Source organism: Aspergillus aculeatus (assembly GCF_001890905.1).
Source record: "Aspergillus aculeatus ATCC 16872 unplaced genomic scaffold ASPACscaffold_6, whole genome shotgun sequence".
Lineage (NCBI taxonomy): Eukaryota > Fungi > Ascomycota > Eurotiomycetes > Eurotiales > Aspergillaceae > Aspergillus > Aspergillus aculeatus.
The window spans coordinates 417,110-434,626 of NW_017962981.1; the positions used below are offsets into that span (position 1 = coordinate 417,110).

The window sequence follows — 17,517 nt, forward strand, 5'->3', positions numbered from 1 at the left end:
TGCCAGGCGGAGTGGCTTCCGCCTTATTGTCGGGGCAACCGGCTGCATCTTATCTTTTCTTCCCCCGCCATTTGACCAGAGTTGTTGATGGATGTCCCAAGGCAATAACTAAGGCCTCGTTTCGACTTCCAAGCAAGCGTGGAAGACTCTGTTGGAGTGTCAGGCCTGCCAGCTATGGCTGAGCAAATTACGAGCATTCAACTTGGGCGCGAAGTGGAGCGCCTTGTTACGGCCCCATATGCACCTTCGCTACAGGTAAACCCCGCAACTCCACGCTGCTAATCTATATCAATCCTAGACCAGTAGCTGACCTATACTGAGCACCCAGGACCTATATGGATTGATCCAGGATGCATCACCTGCTTCTATCAGACATTGGGCGTTCTGTAAACCATGCCAGGTTGGGGCTCTCGTAGACCTTCTCGTTGAAGGTCTATCTCGGTCCCGCTTTGCTTTATCTTTGCTTAATGCATTCAGTAGGTATACCCGGGTTGCAGAGTTTCTGAGAATGGAAGACCTGATGATCGCAGTGCCCGTCGTTTCTTTTCGTGACTTCTTACTTCAGCGATACCCTTATCTTCTAGACCAATTCCTTGAAAGGTCTACGACAGAGGAGGGTTTCGAGGTTGGTACCTCTAATCACGACTTTCTATGCCCATCTCCTCAGCCATCTGCGATGCTCAAGACCGAGCAACATGATAGATTAGCCAAAAGCTAATAAGCGCAGTATGCTTCTCTATGCATTGCAATTCTGTCCTCCCCTCTGCCACCGGACTTCCTTGTCCCAGCGCGTTTGACACCGTTCCTCTCATCGGTAATCCGTCAATTATCAGAGAATCCGTGCTCGGAGACTATTTTGCCCCTGCACCGTATCTCAACTGGCCTACGAACGTCTCCCAGAGTTTTACTCGAGATTTCCACCGAGATCATGTCGAGCATCCAGGTTGAGCTCACAAAAACATTACGCAACCTCGCTGACCACATGGGCAATCTTCTTTCTCTCGCAACCTTGGCCAACCTTGCATCACTGCAGGGGAGATTATCGAATCAAGAATCTCGGTCATCTACTCCGCAGTGGTTGCAAAGTGTTAGCCATTTCTTTGGGCCCAAGCGCGGGCTCAAGACAATGGATCTTGTAGTCCTGAGAGTGATCCTTGCTTGCTCTGATTCATGCAGTGAACTGACGCCAGTACAAGCTGCTGAAAGTATTTGCTTAGCTATTCAGATTTGTGATAGGGTCGAACCTGAGCAGAAGGCAGCATGGAATGCAGCAAATCCATCCAAGATCGCCAAATTGCAAGAGAAAGTGATGAGGAGTGGCATTGATCGTGGCGTACAAATACTGGTAGGTCAGGGCCTCTTTTGATCATGAACTCAAGCACTTAACATGCGATAGGGTGCTACCTTCCTCGTTTCTATTCTTCCAAAAGCGGCACTGACCCCCGAAATACCTCGACTTGCTCTCGACTGGGCCTTGTCAGAAACTAGTCCCGTTGTGTTGAGCGTGCTTCCCCTCGAGTATATGCAACGACTAGCGATTGCAAATGCCGTAGGTAATACATAACGGCACACAGAAAGGATGCTAATACGCTCTAGGCTTGTTCGGAAGAGTCCGCAGTACGGAAGATCCTTGACTATGCTTTCTCGACGCTACAAATATCACGTCCGAGCAATCCATCGGACTTGCAGAGTCTAGAGATAGCGAGGTCACTCGTCACAGGCTTACAGAACGCAGACGCGAAACTATTCGCCACCTGCATCTCGGAGACAATCCTGCGCGAATGCAGCAAGTCGATGAGTCGCCCCCTCGAAAGTTTCCCAAGAGCTCCATCTTCAACACACTGTCATGAGTCCAGTATATGCTACGACTTACATTCGCAGCTGCAGAACGAGCTAGTTTGTGACCTGTTTGCTTGCAACCTGTACGCGTCGCTGTCCCACAAATCGGACGCCAGCGGACTGTACCCTGCCGAAGTCGGTACTTTGCGGCTGTTCACTGAAAAGTCCAAGCAGTTCCTGTGCAGGCGTAGATGCACAATCCCAGAAATAAAGCCCAACGACCGTGTCAGGATTGTCTCGCCACTTAGATCACATGGAGATTTGCCAAGTTCAAGATCCAATTGGAGGGAAGCGCTGACAGAAACATTGATGCTGAATTCACGTACCAGTCAAGAGACTATGATACGCGCGATCGAAAATATCTGCTATGACCTTGAGCAGCGCTGTGGCAATGTCGAAGCCCCCCTCAGAGCAGTGGAAAGAGAACGTGACGAGTACTCTTTGGAAGCGGAAAAACTGCGAGAACAGAACGTTGAGCTACAATCGCAGCTAGTTAAGTGCTCCGGCACTATTGACGATCTACACCAGGATTTCTTCCGCCTGGAGCATCAGTCAGAAGCTGCATCTATGCGTGCCGAAGAGTTGACGGCGAACTTGAAGGCATTACAGAAGGAATTCGCGGACCATCGGCGCGAATCTCAAGAGACTGTCACATGCGAGCGAGAACAGGCCAGGACCAGGGAATTGGATCTAGTGGCCTCTATCACTGAAAAGGATGATCTGTTGGAAGCGCTTCAAGAAGAGGTCACCAAGCAAAAGCAAGCGTATGACGACCTGCGGAATGTGCTTGCCGAGGTCTCCAAAGATAAAGCCACATGTCTGGAACAAGTTGCTTCCTTGGAACAAGAAGCTGCTGGGGTTCGACAAAGCCTACAGCATTTTCAAACACTGGTTGTTGACAAAGAAGAGGAAGCGAAGCGGATCCTGGATGAGAAGCAAAACACCGGCAGAGAGGCAGAGATATTACAAGAGAGGGTGAGCTTTTCATTATCTTGTTCGAATGGGAATCGTTCTCTAATATTGCACAGCTGCACGAACGAAATGCAGAATTCGACAAGCTTCAAGAGGCACTTCAAACCGCGATTGAGGAACACCGGAGAGAACGTGCCAATTTTGAGGAGCGGACTAGAAAGGCGGCTGTAGAGGTATGATGCACTTCGATCTCGCAAGCTCTTCCACTTCGACTCACATATATAGAACGATAAATGGAAGGAAAAATACGCTCGTGTATGTGCTTCCAAAGACAAAGCTGCTATAATTGCTGCCACGGAAGCGAAAGAGAAAAATAAGCGCATTGAATACTTGGAAACGAAGGTATGACACTGAAACCGCGATCATGCTGGCTAGCATGACGCCTCCAGATTCACCTGTTTTGTCGGTGAACACCACTAACAATAACATTCAATTCTGATTATAGATGCGAAAGCTCAAGGACGAGCGAGCAGCTAAAGCTCGGGAGTTCTCTGAGGCCCAGCAACACATCGGACGGCTGATGAACATTATGGGGTTCAAAGCTGAGCCCGAGGTGTCAATGACTCCAAAGAAACACCGGCGGCCTAGATCTAACAGTAGAGCAGAATCCGCTGAGCCCGTGGCGATGCCGCAACAAACGCAGGTTGAAGTGGAAGAGGAGGACTTTCAGACTCAGCCCGACGAGCGTTCGGGAGCAAGTTTTGAGAGCGAGATGTCCTCCTCTAGGAACCATAGCCAGAAAAGATCTCTGGACAGGGCATTCCCCAACGCTGACCTGTCCTCACCTCGTACTGTAAATAGCGGTCAGCTGGTGAATGCAGGTGGCCGTGATGCCGCAGCTTTAAAACAACATCGACAGAGGACGCCTCTGGCAGACGCGGATCCGAACAGTCAACCTTCCTCTCAGCAGAGTACTAGATCGCATCGCAGTGAAAGTGTGAGACACCCAGTCGATCAGAGCCAACCCCGTGGAGTGCTGGGTGAAAATCACTTACAACACATCGACTTGGATATGGATTTGGAGTTCTCCAAGGACTTCCTGTTTACAAGCACGTCTTTGTCCAACTCAAACGACCACGCGCCACCGTCTGAGACATAGTGGCGTTGCGCCCTTGGCACTCGGATTTAGATGTTGCTTACGGGAAGGATTGTGACTTCGAGCTTTTGTTCCGCCTCTCTTGGATAGTGATCTGAACTATTTGCAGTTGAAATCTCCTGTATGACTTGATGTGCGAGCGCTTGGAACTACTATTCTTCAATTCAGGTCAACAATTCTGTCTTACATCTCATACGAATGAGACAAGGATAAGGTTCGCGTTGCAGTCCAACAAGCCCAGCCATTAAAGAGAGCCCAGCACTGAATTCTCAGTGAATGGGTACCTGCATGACTGTAAACAGAGAGCCTTCTGCCATGGATTTCTTTTAAGTACTCGTAGTTTCCTGAACACCATGAGAGACAGAGCAGAACATATTCCAGTTAACATATGATGAATCCTGTCTTGAACGGACAACGACACGATGGCAGTCTCCACAAAGAGATACCTAAACAAGGGTAAGGCGTCGGAGGGGCATCCTTCATCTTTCGCATTGAATTCGCCTCTCGATGCGACACAAGGTTCTCATGCCATCCTTCACTCGAGTGTGACTACACTTGTGAGGCCGAACTCATCGCCGACTGACTCAGGTCTTTCCTCCACTTCCTCCACTTCCTCCCCTCCCTCATCCTCCTCCCACTCCACTTCCGCTTCTTCTCCTCGTCCTCGCTATTTCTCGTCCTCTCTCGATGCCTCTTCCTGTTCTCCCTCGCTCTTAACCCCCCAGTCTTCTTTCCTTCAGAGGCCTTCACCCAGAGTCAAGATGAGCACCCGAGGTAAACAAGTCGTTTTGAGGAACAGAAGGGGGCCCCTTCAAGCTCAACCTCAGCCTCCACAGAAGACAGCGATTGCCAACCTCATGCCTCCATGGAAGTCGTTCGATTCTCTGGCTATCCTTCTTCATCAAGTTCCAGATGAGGCCGATGCAGACTGTATATGGCATTCTTTCAAAAACGAAGGGCAAATTTTCTCCATCGATCTCTTCGAGAACTTTCAGGGGAAAAGAAATTCGCGAGGGAAGATACGCTTCAGGTAATCCTTCATCACTGCATTTCCTTTGCAAGCTGACACTCATCCAATGTTGCTCAGACCGCCTCCCATTAAGGACTTCTGGAGCCAAGGCAGCTACGCGATTCATCTGCCTGGTGGTCGGTCGGCCACCATTTCCGTCAAGCCTGAGCTCAATTCACCGAGCGACTGCATCCAGTCTCCTTCCCATCAGCACGTTCAATATCCAATAGAGATTGTAAGTATGCTTGATAACTTACATTCCCTGCAATTGACATCATCTCACGGGTCTGTGCTGCTTCTCAGAAAATTCCACTCGCTTCCCTGGATATTGGTGTTATGATTGGTGAGAACATCTTTTTTCCGATGCGGACAGTTGAGAATCCACCCGGCGGTGGCCTTTGTATAGTTCTTGACATGAGGTCCAAAGCTATGCTCGTCCAATTTCAGATCCAAATCTTCGACTCGACCAATAAGAAGACCTCCGTGCGTGAAACCTACAGGAACTACCAGATTAGGATTCCCTTCGTGCAGCTGAATGGAATTGCTCAGAGGCGGAACGCGGACACCAAGTCGATCTCACATCTAACGATCCTTGACTCCCCTCCGATTTATCAGCGGCGTATAGATGATATCAGGTCAACATTCCTGGAGGACCATCATTGGAGGGATGCGGACACATGGTATAGACAAACTCAGATCGTCCACCAGCCGCGGAGGCTGTCTGGCCTCCCCATCAGCCTACAAAGGCAACATTCAGTCATTGACTTGGGTGAGTGCTTTGAAAGCCTTCTTCCTCTCACTCCCTATTCTTGTGTATTCTCTTGTCTTTTGTGTCTCATACTTGCTCTCTTTCGTTGTGCCTTCCCATGATGTCACTTATTGACCCCTTGCTATGTCCGGTATACAGGTCGTTGGACAGCTTTCGAGTTCAACTTCCGAGATGGTTGCGAGGATTTGGGGCAATTTCAGACCCTGTGTGAGATACTCAAGGACTACAACATCAAAGTGAAAGAGAGTAACTATGACATCAAAGTTGATGACAGCAAGGAGAGGACTCCCCCTATCTGGAAGTGGATCGACTTGACAGATGCCCTAGCCTCTCCAAACAGCCAAGCTCCCAAGATCTCGGCCTCACTGCAGTCTCTGTCTGACTCGACTTATGTTTATCTTCCTTTTGCCGTCCGATATCAATTGGAGGTTTGCATTTCCAACGGATACCTCTCAGAATTCACTATGACACGCGAGTTCGCAACAAGACTAGCTGAGCTAGAGGATACCAGAGCCAAGAAGCTCCTAGAGCACGTGGCAACACAAAAGCGAGTTTACCACAATCCTCTAGAGATTTTCAATCTCAAGTTTATCAAAGGTGTGACAGATGCGAAAATACCACCCTACTGTTGTTATATGCGCTCCGCCAGAATAACTCCAACCACTATCTACTTCAACTCACCCACAGTCGACATATCAAACAGGATCATTCGACGTTATGTCGAGTACGCAGATCGATTCCTTCGTGTGAGATTCACGGATGAGAAGCTTCTGGGTCGTATCAACTCAACCATGGATAACACAAGGAATGAAATCTTCACTCGCATCAAGAGAGCCTTGGCCAATGGCATCGTCATCGGTGACAGGCACTACGAGTTTCTTGCATTCGGAAATTCGCAGTTTCGTGAACACGGCGCTTACTTCTTTGCCCCGCTGCCGGGCCTCACCACTGCCAACATTCGCAAGTGGATGGGCCACTTTAGCCATATACGCAACGTCGCCAAGCATGCAGCACGGCTAGGGCAATGCTTTTCAACCACCAGGGCGATAGCTGGCTGTCCTGTGCAGATCCGAAAGATAAATGACGTTGAGCATAATGGCCATGTCTTCTCTGACGGCGTCGGAAGAATATCAAGATTTCTTGCACAAATGGCAATGACAGAATTAAAGATCAAAACACCGTCTGGTGACCCTCCTTCCGCGTTTCAATTTCGCCTTGGAGGATGCAAGGGCATGCTCGTTGTATATCCTGAAGCTCAGCCCCAGGAGGTTCACATTCGCAAGAGCCAATACAAATTTACCGCAATTCATAACAACTTGGAGATCATTCGTTGGTCCCAGTTCAGCATCGCTACGCTTAACAGACAGTTGATCGTCGTTTTGTCGACCTTGGGTATACCCGACAATGTATTTCATGATAAGCTCCAGGACATGCTTCAGAATCTTGACCAAGCCATGGACGATAATTCTCTGGCAATCTCGCTTCTTAGGAGGTACGTCGATCCGAATCAAAAAACACTTATTGTCAGTGAAATGATATCCGACGGGTTCATGAAGTCTCGGGAGCCATTCCTGACATCTGTGATGGCCTTATGGAGAGCCTGGCACCTCAAGTACCTGAAAGAGAAAGCAAAAATAGTAATTGAGCGAGGTGCTAATCTCCTGGGATGTATGGATGAGACTGGTATACTCAGAGGATACTACTATAACAACATTCCCAAGGACAACGAGCCCCTCGAAAAACAGCTGGCAGCGCTACCACAAATATTCTTGCAAATTTCCCAACCAGAGGCAGAGGGCAGTGAAGATGGGAAGAAATACACCATAATCGAAGGTGTCTGCATACTGGCTCGAAATCCATCCCTCCACCCCGGTGACATCCGTGTGGTTAGAGCTGTTGACGTCCCGCAGTTGCACAACCTTCACGACGTAGTTGTATTGCCCCAAACCGGTGATCAAGATATCGCCAGCATGTGCTCCGGTGGAGACCTTGATGGCGATGACTACCTGGTCATTTGGGATCAAGATCTACTGCCCCAGGATTGGTTCCGTCCACCTATGAGATACGCCAGCAAGAAGGCCCCAGACTTGGATCACGATGTCACTGTTGACGAGATCACATCCTTTTTCGTGACATACATGAAGAACGATTGTCTTCCGATGATCGCACATGCACATCTTGCATGGGCGGATCGTCTGGACAATGGAGTCAATGAAGACAAATGTCTGCGACTAGCGCAACTGCACTCGGATGCTGTCGATTACAACAAGACTGGGATCCCAGCAGCCATGACCCGCAATCTCCAGCCTCACATGTGGCCTCATTTCATGGAGAAAAAGGGAAAGGGGCCTGATAAGATCTATCGTTCGAAAAAGATTTTGGGCCAGCTTTACGACGCCGTGGAACGTGTTGACTTTACACCCAGTCTTGAGATGCCCTTCGACAAGCGAATCCTTGACTGTAAACTGCAAGTGAGTGAGAAACTCTACCAATTTGCCAAAGATCTCAAGGTTGAACATGATACGGCGACCCTTCGCATCATGGCCCAACATGAAATCAAGACTGAATTCGAAGTCTGGTCTACTTTTGTTCTCAGCCATGCGAACATGAGTAAAGACTACAAGTTCCATGAGGAGATCGGAACCCTCGCCCTGGCTCACCTCGAGAGCTTTAAAAAGAGGTGCTATGCCGAAGTTGGTGGCCGCAATTTCGAGCAGCTGGCACCTTTAGCGCTTGCCATGTACCGCGTCACGCATTCGGAGATGGCCGCTGCCCTGCAGAAGCACCGCGAAGATTCTCGTCCAGAAGACGGGGGAGAGTCCTCACAGAAGAAGCCTGATATGAGTCAGTGGCCGCTGATCAGCTTTCCGTGGATCTTTCCCCATGTTCTCGGCAAACTTGCAAAAGGCCTCTACGAAGAACCTGAAGACACCGAGCAGGAAGAGAAACAGTCGGCCACCGAAGTTCCTGAGGTTGTGGTCCAAGAAGACACCAGCGAAACGGAAGATGTCCTGGATGATCCGTTTGGCCTATTTGGGGGTGAGACTGTCTCTAAAACATCCCGTCCTCATCAGATCCCCAACATCGCCAAAAGCAACAGCGAAAAGCTCCAGTCGCTTGAAGACCTCCTCGATTTCGGCCTCTCGGATACTCCCAAGCTTTCGGCCCCATCTACCACAGAGTCACCAAACTTGACAGCAAACCTGCTTGAAATTTATGACACCGTGGACAACGTGGAGCTCGAACCTAGCAAGCATGCCGAGAATATAAAGGTAGGATCTGACAGTAGATCCGAGTGTCTTGACCTTGTTGAAGAGGAGACCTCGGAGCCGACCACGGTCGAGAAGCTCAATGCGCTGCTCGGTCTTTTCTAGGTGTAGTAAAAGGAGGGAGGGGGGAGCGGGGGAGGGAGACATTAATCAGTGACGCGCATGAATGGATTTGAAGGGTTGGTAGACTGCGAGGGGGCGCCTGATTTCTCTTTCTTCCTCTGTCTTGCTGGTTTAGCACTTTTTCTCCAGGCTCTGCATTCCGCTCTATTCCGTGGTTCCGGGAGGGGTGGGCGGGGTGAACTATGGAGTAGTTGTATAATCTTTTTTTTTCCAGTTATTGACTTTCTAAAGTCTAGTAATCTCCTCGGCGTCAAGAAATCAGATCAAGATCAAAGGACATAAAATGCGACACCATATTCCATATCCGCTAGTGACCCAAGAAACCCCGATCTCACCATCAATCGCCCCATCCAAGCCCCGTGTACTCCTCTCAAGAGACTTTAGTGTAGTACAAACAACCCATAACACCACCAAGTGTCCAAGATGCAATCGAGACAATATGCAGAGCCATTCAGAAAAGCGAAAAACAAAAGGACTACCAACAACCCCAAGAATTTTCCCATCCCGCCTCCAAAAATCACCAATCCAGAGCACTCTCCGTGGTATCCTGCAGCAAGCGAATCACGGGATCCAGCGCCGCCTGGGTATGTCGCCAACCGGCCACGGCCCGGGTCCGCGAATAGAACACGGGGCAATCCTTACTGTCGCAGCGCACCTCCTCCCCGAACGAGACGCCCATACACGACCGGCAGATGCGCTCCAGCTCCGTCACCTTCCTCTCCGCCTGCCGCTGCCGGCCCACCAGGTCGAACAACGGGAGATGGGGGCGCCGCAGACACTCGGCGCAGAGCGGGGAGGCAGAGGCTGCTGCTGCTGCTGCTGCTGCTGTTGTTGTTGTTGTTGCTGCGGCTTCGGAGGCCTCGAGTTTCGACTTGCACACCAGACAGGTGGAGGATTTGAGGTAGGATTCGAGGGTTTTGCGCAGGCCGGTGCGGGGGGGTTGTTGTTGTTGTTGCTTGGTAGAAGGGCACTCCCGCCGGTGGCAGCAGCCAGATGGCTCGGCTCGGGAAGCCGGCGGATGCGCTGGACCTTGGGCATCTCGTCGTACCACTGGCGGACGTTGGCGCCGACGAGGTTGAAGATGCGTTCGAGCGGGGGGATCAGGTTCTTGGTGATGTAGTAGTCGGCGTCGAGGTCGAGGGTGGCGTCGTGGAGGAGGGTCTCCGGGGCGACGCAGCGGTCGATGAGGCGGCTGCCGGGGGCGCCGGCGACGACGAGGTAAGGGACGCGCTCGCCGTACTGGGGCTCGGCGCGGGGGTCGGCGGCCATGCGGCGGGCGCTGATCAGGGCGCCGGGGGGCGGCAGGCCGCGGTCGCTGTAGGTGCCGAGCTTGACCTCGCGCGCGAAGCAGAAGTCCTGGACGGAGACGCGGCCGTGCATGATCTTGGCGCACTGGGCCTGGAAGTAGGCCTTCACCTGGCTGAGATCGGCAGTGCGGAAGAGGAGCTTCAGGGCCTTCTCCTCGATCTTCTGCTCGGCGGGCGTGCCGTCGCGGCGAACGGTCTCGATGCCCTTGGCGTCGAAGTCGGGCTCCGTCTGGCCGCGGTGCTCGTACTTGAACCCCACGTACCGCTTCTTGGCCAGCAGCACGCACGGGTGGTAGACCTTCTCGAACTTGAGCTTTACTGGGTGCGGATTGATCTTCGTCACCGCCTGCGCGATCTCCTCGCCGATCGTGAAGGCCTGGTCCCGCGTCCGGCCCTTCAGGTAGACGAAGAGGCTGTCCGTGTCGCCGTAGACGACTTCCGCGCCCCAGCGCTCCACTGAGTGGATGAACGCGATCGCCTTCTCGAGCGTCTCGCGGCCCGATTGCACGATGCTGTCCGCGATCTCGGAGCACGGCATCCGCCCCGAGAAGGACGCCGACGTGTACCCGTACGTGACGTTGGCGATGAGTTTGAGCGCCAGCTGTCGGTTGTTTAGCAGGCGCTGCAGCGTCTTGTCGTCCTTGTCGACCTTCATCCCCGTCTTGACCATGACCCGCGTCTCCAGGATTTCGGCCAGCATGCGCGCCAGGAGGGATCTGCGCACTTCCGGCTTGGCGTATATCATGCCGTTGGGTGCGATGTTGATTTTGTCCTTGAGGAGTTCGAGCAGCTGTGGCTGCCGTTCGTAGTCCATGAATCCCATCTTGTTGCGGCCTCGCCATTGCCGTGCGCGACCGAGGAATGTGGAGTAGCAGTAGTTGTATGCGATCATGATGCTGGGGTAGAGCGACTGGAAATCAAGTACGATGAGCGGGCTAGTGTAAAAGTCGCTCTGTGGTTCCATGACCAACGGGAGGCATTCGAGAGCGTTTTGTTGACCGACTTGCTTCCTACTGGGCGACACAAGCATGAAGTTCTCTGCCTTGGCAATGCGGAACATGAGGGACTCGACTTTGAACTGCGAGCCCCGTGAGAACACCGAGAAGAAGTCAATGCCCAGGAGCCGTGCTTGCTCACTGGTCCTGGCGATGAGTTCGTTGGAGTCTAGTATCTCAAGGTCCATCTGAACCCGCGAGACAAAGTAATCGATCACTTTCATCAAGTCACGCGGTTTCCCGCTCTGATACCACGCTGTTAGATCCCGGAAGGAGTAGTGTGGGATCCGGCGGTGCAGCAGGTGGAAAACGACATTCTCCATGGTATACTGCAATAGGTTGAGCTCGCTCCTCATCGCTCGCCATATGTTAATCATGTGTCTCCCAGTGACCCGGATTGAAGACGTGTGGTTGAAACCCCATCGATCAGCATCCTTGCCAAATCTCCCATGGGCTTGTGATATGACGCGGGACAGCTCGTCGCAGATGTCGAAGTCGTACTTCTTCCTAGCTCGCTCAATGACATAGCCCCAGGAGCTGTTGTGGACCTCGTAGCCCGTGATGAGATCTGGATCATGATACCGGACAATGTCCACAACTCGGTTGATCAAATCAAGTTCCGACGGTTCATGGTCCCATTCGATCCTCAGTGCCTTGGAGAGCTTCGCATCAGGCCTATCCTCTTCGCTCTGGGAAATCATCCCCACATGAACACCCGGCAAAGTACCATTGGCGTCAACATCTTCGTCGCCCGAGTTCAAGCACCAGAAAACGCAGCTAATCTCATCTTCCTCGGGGTTTGGTGCCAGCTCTCCGCGAGTGTTCACATGTACTTCTAGACTCATCATGCTCATATAATGAGTTTGGTGCTCCACGCTGGTGGATTTGCCTTTTTGGGAGTATTTGAAACCATAATCGTTCTTCTGCGTAGGACCTTCAATTTGCGACATGACGTTCGCTTGGACTCGCTCGCGTGGGGAGGCTTGCGGTTTTGCCGGATCTTTCTTGGCCTCTTCTTCGAGCTTCTCGAACCACTCTATGACCTCTGAGCGACTGGGCGGTACAGGGGCAAACTCCCATTCTCTCAACGTGCACGATTCGCGCAGCAGTTGATCAGTCTTCTCCTGGGAGCGTTTGTTTTTTGACACAGCATAGTCGTCGCCTAGCGTCGCCACAGATCGTCCTAGAGGATCGAATCTGGGGAGAAAGTGTATGCCAACTCCTTCCAAACGGAACTCTCTCCCTGCATAGTCCCTTGGCCGGTCGGGCACATCATTCTCGTCACTGTAATGGGCTTTCTGGTAGATAGTATATGGATATCCAAAATGACACAGGGTTGAGGAGACTTCGCTCGAGCTGGGACAGGCTCTTCGCCATAAGCCAATACGAGTTTGCATGGGTATATTGAAGCTGCCATAGATGCTGTTCATTATCTTCGAGGCCTGGGCATCTGAATGGGCATTTGCATGGTCAGGCCTAGTCTCAGTAGCCGATGACTGCAGTTGCGATGATGATTCGTTGAAACTGGTCTTGAGAGAGATGTTTTCGTTAGACTCGAACACATTGACGCCGTCAAATTCCCTCAAATCTTTGGAAGAGAGGCTACTGTCCTGACTAAATCGCAAGACGGTCATAGGGTCATTGGGATCTTTCACAACAGGGAAGCTTATCCTCCTGCTCTGTGCCTTGCTTGGGCGGATGGTAGATTGTGACGTTTTCTCCTGCGACGGCAAATGTTCCACAAACTCATATAGCTCGTCTAGCATGTCTTCCGTATCTGAGCTGTTGATCTGAAAATGGGCTGCATGCTGCCGCAAGACCTGCTTTGTCGGACTTTCTAACTGTTGCGATAGAGCATCTTCGAAGAATCGTTGACGTTTGTGGGGACGTTCGCGGCTTGAATTGTGATCCGAAAAGCGCTTGTTCCTTTGGGTTCTGCCATCCAGAATGTCTTGCTCAACCTCCAAGCCGTCGGCATGCGCTGACGTTGTATGTTCAAAGATCTCCGAGTATTCCGAATCGAGAAGCTCTGCCTGAGAATCAACATCATGATCTGGGTCAGAGACTCCAGGATCTGGTTCATCATCAAAGATGTTGTGGGCAGCGACATCAAATAAGCCATCGGCCCAATAATCTTCTGATGTGTTGATTCCTTCTTCATATGTCTCTCCATGCAACTGGCTCGAAATATCATCCTCTTCCAAATCATACGACTCCTCATCCGATCTGGCAGGAACAAGTGCTTCCTCGCCGCTACCGACATCGGACTCCTCCGGCAGCTGCAAGTCATTATCATTACGAAATTCGATTCTGGTGAGCTCTTCCTTGCCAGGATAGAAATCCTCGACGCTCTGAAGCGCGGTCTTTACATTCTTTGCGAGGGGGTTTTCTGTAAGGAAATTGTCGAAGCTAACATCAGCGCCATTGTAGTGGCTCTTTTCCTCGTTGATAGTGTGCATTGTCATCTCCCTATACTCTTCCTCGTGAATCCAGCCACCTTGCGATGTATTCCTCGGATCTACCGATAAGGAAACTAGCTCCTCGGCGACAAACGGACTGCTGTCTGGCTCAAGTCCGAGACGTTTCTTCCGTCTGCGCTCTTCGTCCTGCCAAAGGCCAGCCATACTCGGAACCAGTCGCTGATCGGAAGACATCGGCTTCAAGTACTCGGTAAAGTCGTGGTGAATAGACCTTTCACTGACGTCAGAGCGGTTCATGATGTCCTGAACGCAGACGTCCACTTCCAGCGGGCAGTAGCTCTGTTTAGGGAGGACGGAAGGATCCGACAAGTCTTCAGGGCGTATCGAACGGTCATGCCAGCGGTGAGACGAATTGGTGAGCTCGAGATATTCCGGCACGGGCATTCGAAATTTAACGTTGCTACACTTCATATAAGCGCACCCGTACAGACTGTAATCGCACATCCACTGAGGGATGTATTGCAGATGACTCTCGTACGGCTGGACAGATCGTTTCAATACCGCACCCTGGAGCAGCAGATCGGCCAGTCGGGTCATGTAGATCGGGTTTGTCAAGTAAACCTTGAAGTAGAACTTGTAGCCAACATGGTAGCCGTAGAAAGGCACGCCCTTGACCAAGGTGATATGCGCGACGAAGGCGAATTTCTTATCGTTGGGATTTCGATTATAGCTCACTGCTAGTGCGCGGTCGATAGAGAGATGGAGATGTTTGGTCGCGGCACTTACTACACGGCCACTTAGCCATGCGGATACTCGGGGTCAGGAAACCATTGTGGCGGACAAACCTTTCTCTTCATCTAGATCGCCTTCATACTGAACATAGAGATAAGGGTATGCGCCATGGACATGAACGCAGACCTTCTGGCCAGTCTGCGTTGCGCCGAAGACCCTGATAATAGGGACTTTAACCCGATCATTTTTGCCCGAGGTCGAATCCCTGTAAAGCAGGGGAGGGTCGAAATCCGACGGGGCCGCCTGATAATGATCCACGCAATTGAGGCGCACTTGGAAGGGTTCCATTGCGTACTTTCGAGACGGCACAAAGCCGTCACCAACATAGCTATTCAATGACAGTAGGAAACATCGTAGTCAGAAATCCAAATGCCCATAGCACTGCTAATGCGCGTCTCTGAAAACCTTTTGCCGTCTGCTGCGAGCAAAAGTCCGAGGTCGTGTCGAGAATTACCATGGAAGTGACGCGCCCAGTGGCGCGGATCTACGCCAGATCACGTGATGATAGCCAGACCATCCACGATCGCCAAGGATTCCGCCGCTTCGAGAATGCCGAACGACTTGCCTCACTGTCGTCGCGCGACCGTACCGTCATTTTCCCCGCTTTCCTTTCTCCTCCATCTGTTCAGTACCGGACTGAGAGGTTTCCCTTTTCACATTCGGTCATCTGTCTCACGCAACTCCATCACCATGTCCCGAAAGCCAGCCGATGTGGCGTCGAAGGAACGCAACGAGTACATTCCGTCTTTCATCTCCAAGAAACCGTTCTATGTCGATGATGACGATACCACCAACGATTATCTTGAGCATCAACGCTTGCAGAAGTCGACGACAGATCAGTCGAAATGGTATGAGCGTGGCAAGCGCGCGGGTCCAGCCGCCACCAAGTACCGCAAAGGCGCCTGTGAGAATTGCGGCGCCATGACCCACAAAACGAAAGAGTGCCTCAGTCGACCTCGGAAACACGGTGCCAAGTGGACTGGGAAAGACATCCAGGCCGACGAAGTTATACAGGATGTGAACATGGGTTGGGACGCTAAGAGAGACCGGTGGAATGGCTATGACGCCAGCGAATATCGCCAGGTGGTCCAGGAGTATGAGGAGCTGGAGAAGCTCAAGAAACTTACCAAGGAAGGAGAGAAGAGGCAAAATGGGCTCACAGACGGTGAACTTGATGAGGAGGAAGCCCCGGAAGAGGAAGCCCGCTACGCAGAAGAGTCTGATATGGGCCGACAACAAAGCACCGCGACTCGCAACCTACGTATTCGTGAAGACACCGCTAAATATCTGCTGAACCTCGATCTGGACTCCGCGAAATACGATCCGAAGACGCGGCGCATGGTTGACATGGGCGCTCAAGATGATCAGGCAGCAGCACTGGTGGCTGAGGAGAACTTCGTGCGGGCCTCCGGAGATGCTGCTGAATTCGAGAAGGCACAGCGGTATGCTTGGGAGTCTCAAGAGAAGGGTACGCAGAAGATTCATCTGCAGGCGAATCCGACAGCAGGCGAGATCATGCGCAAGAAAGCCGAGGCCGAGACAGTGGCCAAGCGTGATGCTCAGCGCAAGGCTCTTTTGGAGAAATACGGTGGTCAGGAACATCTTGACCCAACTCCGCTACGAGAAACCATGGTGGTTGAGAACGAAAGGTTTATCGAATATGACGAGACTGGCGCCATTAAGGGCGCTCCCAAGAAAGCAGCAAAGTCCAAGTACGCGGAAGATATCCTCAACAACAACCATACCTCCGTTTGGGGAAGCTGGTGGCACAACTTCGAATGGGGATATGCCTGCTGTTTCTCTACTGTGAAGAACAGTTATTGTACTGGTGAGGACGGCAAGCGCGCTTTCCGAGAGGCAGACCAGATCTTGATGCTACCGGAAGGAGATGGCGAAGACGCTACCGAACAGTCTGGTGACCTTGAGGAGAACCACTACAATCCTGATCAGGCGGGCTTGGAGAAGGCAGGAGAAGTGACCAACGCAAACACGAAGAAGAGAACCTTGATTGAGGTGCAGTCAGGAATCACGGAGGAAGAGCTCGACTCATACAAACGAAGCAGGCTTGCTGCGGACGATCCTATGGCCGCTTTTATGGGGAAAGATGATCTGGTTTAGTGGCTTTCTGGCAAGATGTTTCTCTGCGCCTCTGTTCTGCAACATGAATTGCGCAATGCATATAGATACCCTTCTTCGAAATTGTGGATATATCGATATATTGATTGTATCGTATTTGAATAGTACGACCATTCCGGCCATAGCCAAGGAGGGAGACATGGAAATGACCCATGAATGGAAACAAACAACTAAGTTGTATGGCGCTAGTCCAGTCTCGGATTAGCTACCCGGATAGTACAGTAAGTGGAGCCGCAACAAGATCGAGAGCCCGGCACGTGACAGAAAAGGCATCTTCTAAGAAGGCGGAAGGTCACGGGATCACGGGACCAGGGCACAAGCCCTGGAAACCACAACTCGCTAAGCGACACCACCCCAGATCCCAGCGCAACTTTCGATACGCCCAGCGACGACGACAACGACAACCAGCCCTTCAACGGAATCGCCAGGTAGGTTATTTTTGTCGGATAGTCGTGTTTTTGGATATCTGCTGGACGGACTTTTTTCGCTGACTATTTTGCTTCACTTTTAGTTCCCCTAATTCAAGATGAGTACGTTACCAACATAATATACTACCGTTTCCGACCGGTCCCTCAGCGACGACAAAATGTGACAGCCAACTAACACCGATTACAGCGAAGGGTACCTCCAGCTTTGGCAAGCGCCACAACAAGACTCACACCCTCTGCAGGCGTTGTGGTCAGTATTACACCTTCCGATACCTTTGTTTGATACGGCGGAATATTTTTGCGGATCATCGGATGATCAATCTTCAAGAGATGGGATCATGTGCCGGGAATGATTGAAGGAA

The 17,517-nt window shown here is 51.5% G+C and overlaps 4 protein-coding genes across 4 annotated transcripts; 3 read left to right on the forward strand and 1 right to left on the reverse strand.

Annotated features, from left to right (window-relative positions):
• The first annotated feature begins 65 nt into the window (after positions 1 to 65).
• On the forward strand, positions 66 to 4,166 carry ASPACDRAFT_117135 (uncharacterized protein). Its single transcript, XM_020196033.1, has 9 exons — positions 66 to 255; positions 329 to 476; positions 531 to 625; positions 728 to 1,345; positions 1,397 to 1,549; positions 1,597 to 2,814; positions 2,868 to 2,984; positions 3,037 to 3,153; positions 3,257 to 4,166. The coding sequence occupies exons 1-9, from the start codon at positions 175 to 177 to the stop codon at positions 3,908 to 3,910; spliced, it is 3,201 nt and encodes a 1,066-aa protein (XP_020057071.1). The 5' UTR covers positions 66 to 174; the 3' UTR covers positions 3,911 to 4,166.
• A 163-nt stretch (positions 4,167 to 4,329) lies between these two features.
• On the forward strand, positions 4,330 to 9,059 carry ASPACDRAFT_51648 (RNA dependent RNA polymerase; the record flags this gene model as incomplete). Its single annotated transcript, XM_020202514.1, has 5 exons — positions 4,330 to 4,363; positions 4,835 to 4,937; positions 4,995 to 5,151; positions 5,220 to 5,685; positions 5,824 to 9,059. 5 exons carry the CDS (start codon positions 4,330 to 4,332, stop codon positions 9,057 to 9,059), a joined length of 3,996 nt encoding a protein of 1,331 aa, XP_020057072.1.
• Positions 9,060 to 9,594: 535 nt separating this feature from the next.
• On the reverse strand, positions 9,595 to 14,879 carry ASPACDRAFT_117136 (DNA-directed DNA polymerase zeta catalytic subunit REV3; the record flags this gene model as incomplete). Its single annotated transcript, XM_020196034.1, has 3 exons — positions 9,595 to 10,032; positions 10,107 to 14,584; positions 14,645 to 14,879. The coding sequence occupies 3 exons, from the start codon at positions 14,877 to 14,879 to the stop codon at positions 9,595 to 9,597; spliced, it is 5,151 nt and encodes a 1,716-aa protein (XP_020057073.1).
• A 271-nt stretch (positions 14,880 to 15,150) lies between these two features.
• slu7 (mRNA splicing protein SLU7) lies at positions 15,151 to 16,912 on the forward strand. The gene has a single exon (XM_020196035.1). It carries the CDS (start codon positions 15,282 to 15,284, stop codon positions 16,707 to 16,709), a length of 1,428 nt encoding a protein of 475 aa, XP_020057074.1. The 5' UTR covers positions 15,151 to 15,281; the 3' UTR covers positions 16,710 to 16,912.
• The last annotated feature ends 605 nt before the right edge of the window (positions 16,913 to 17,517 follow it).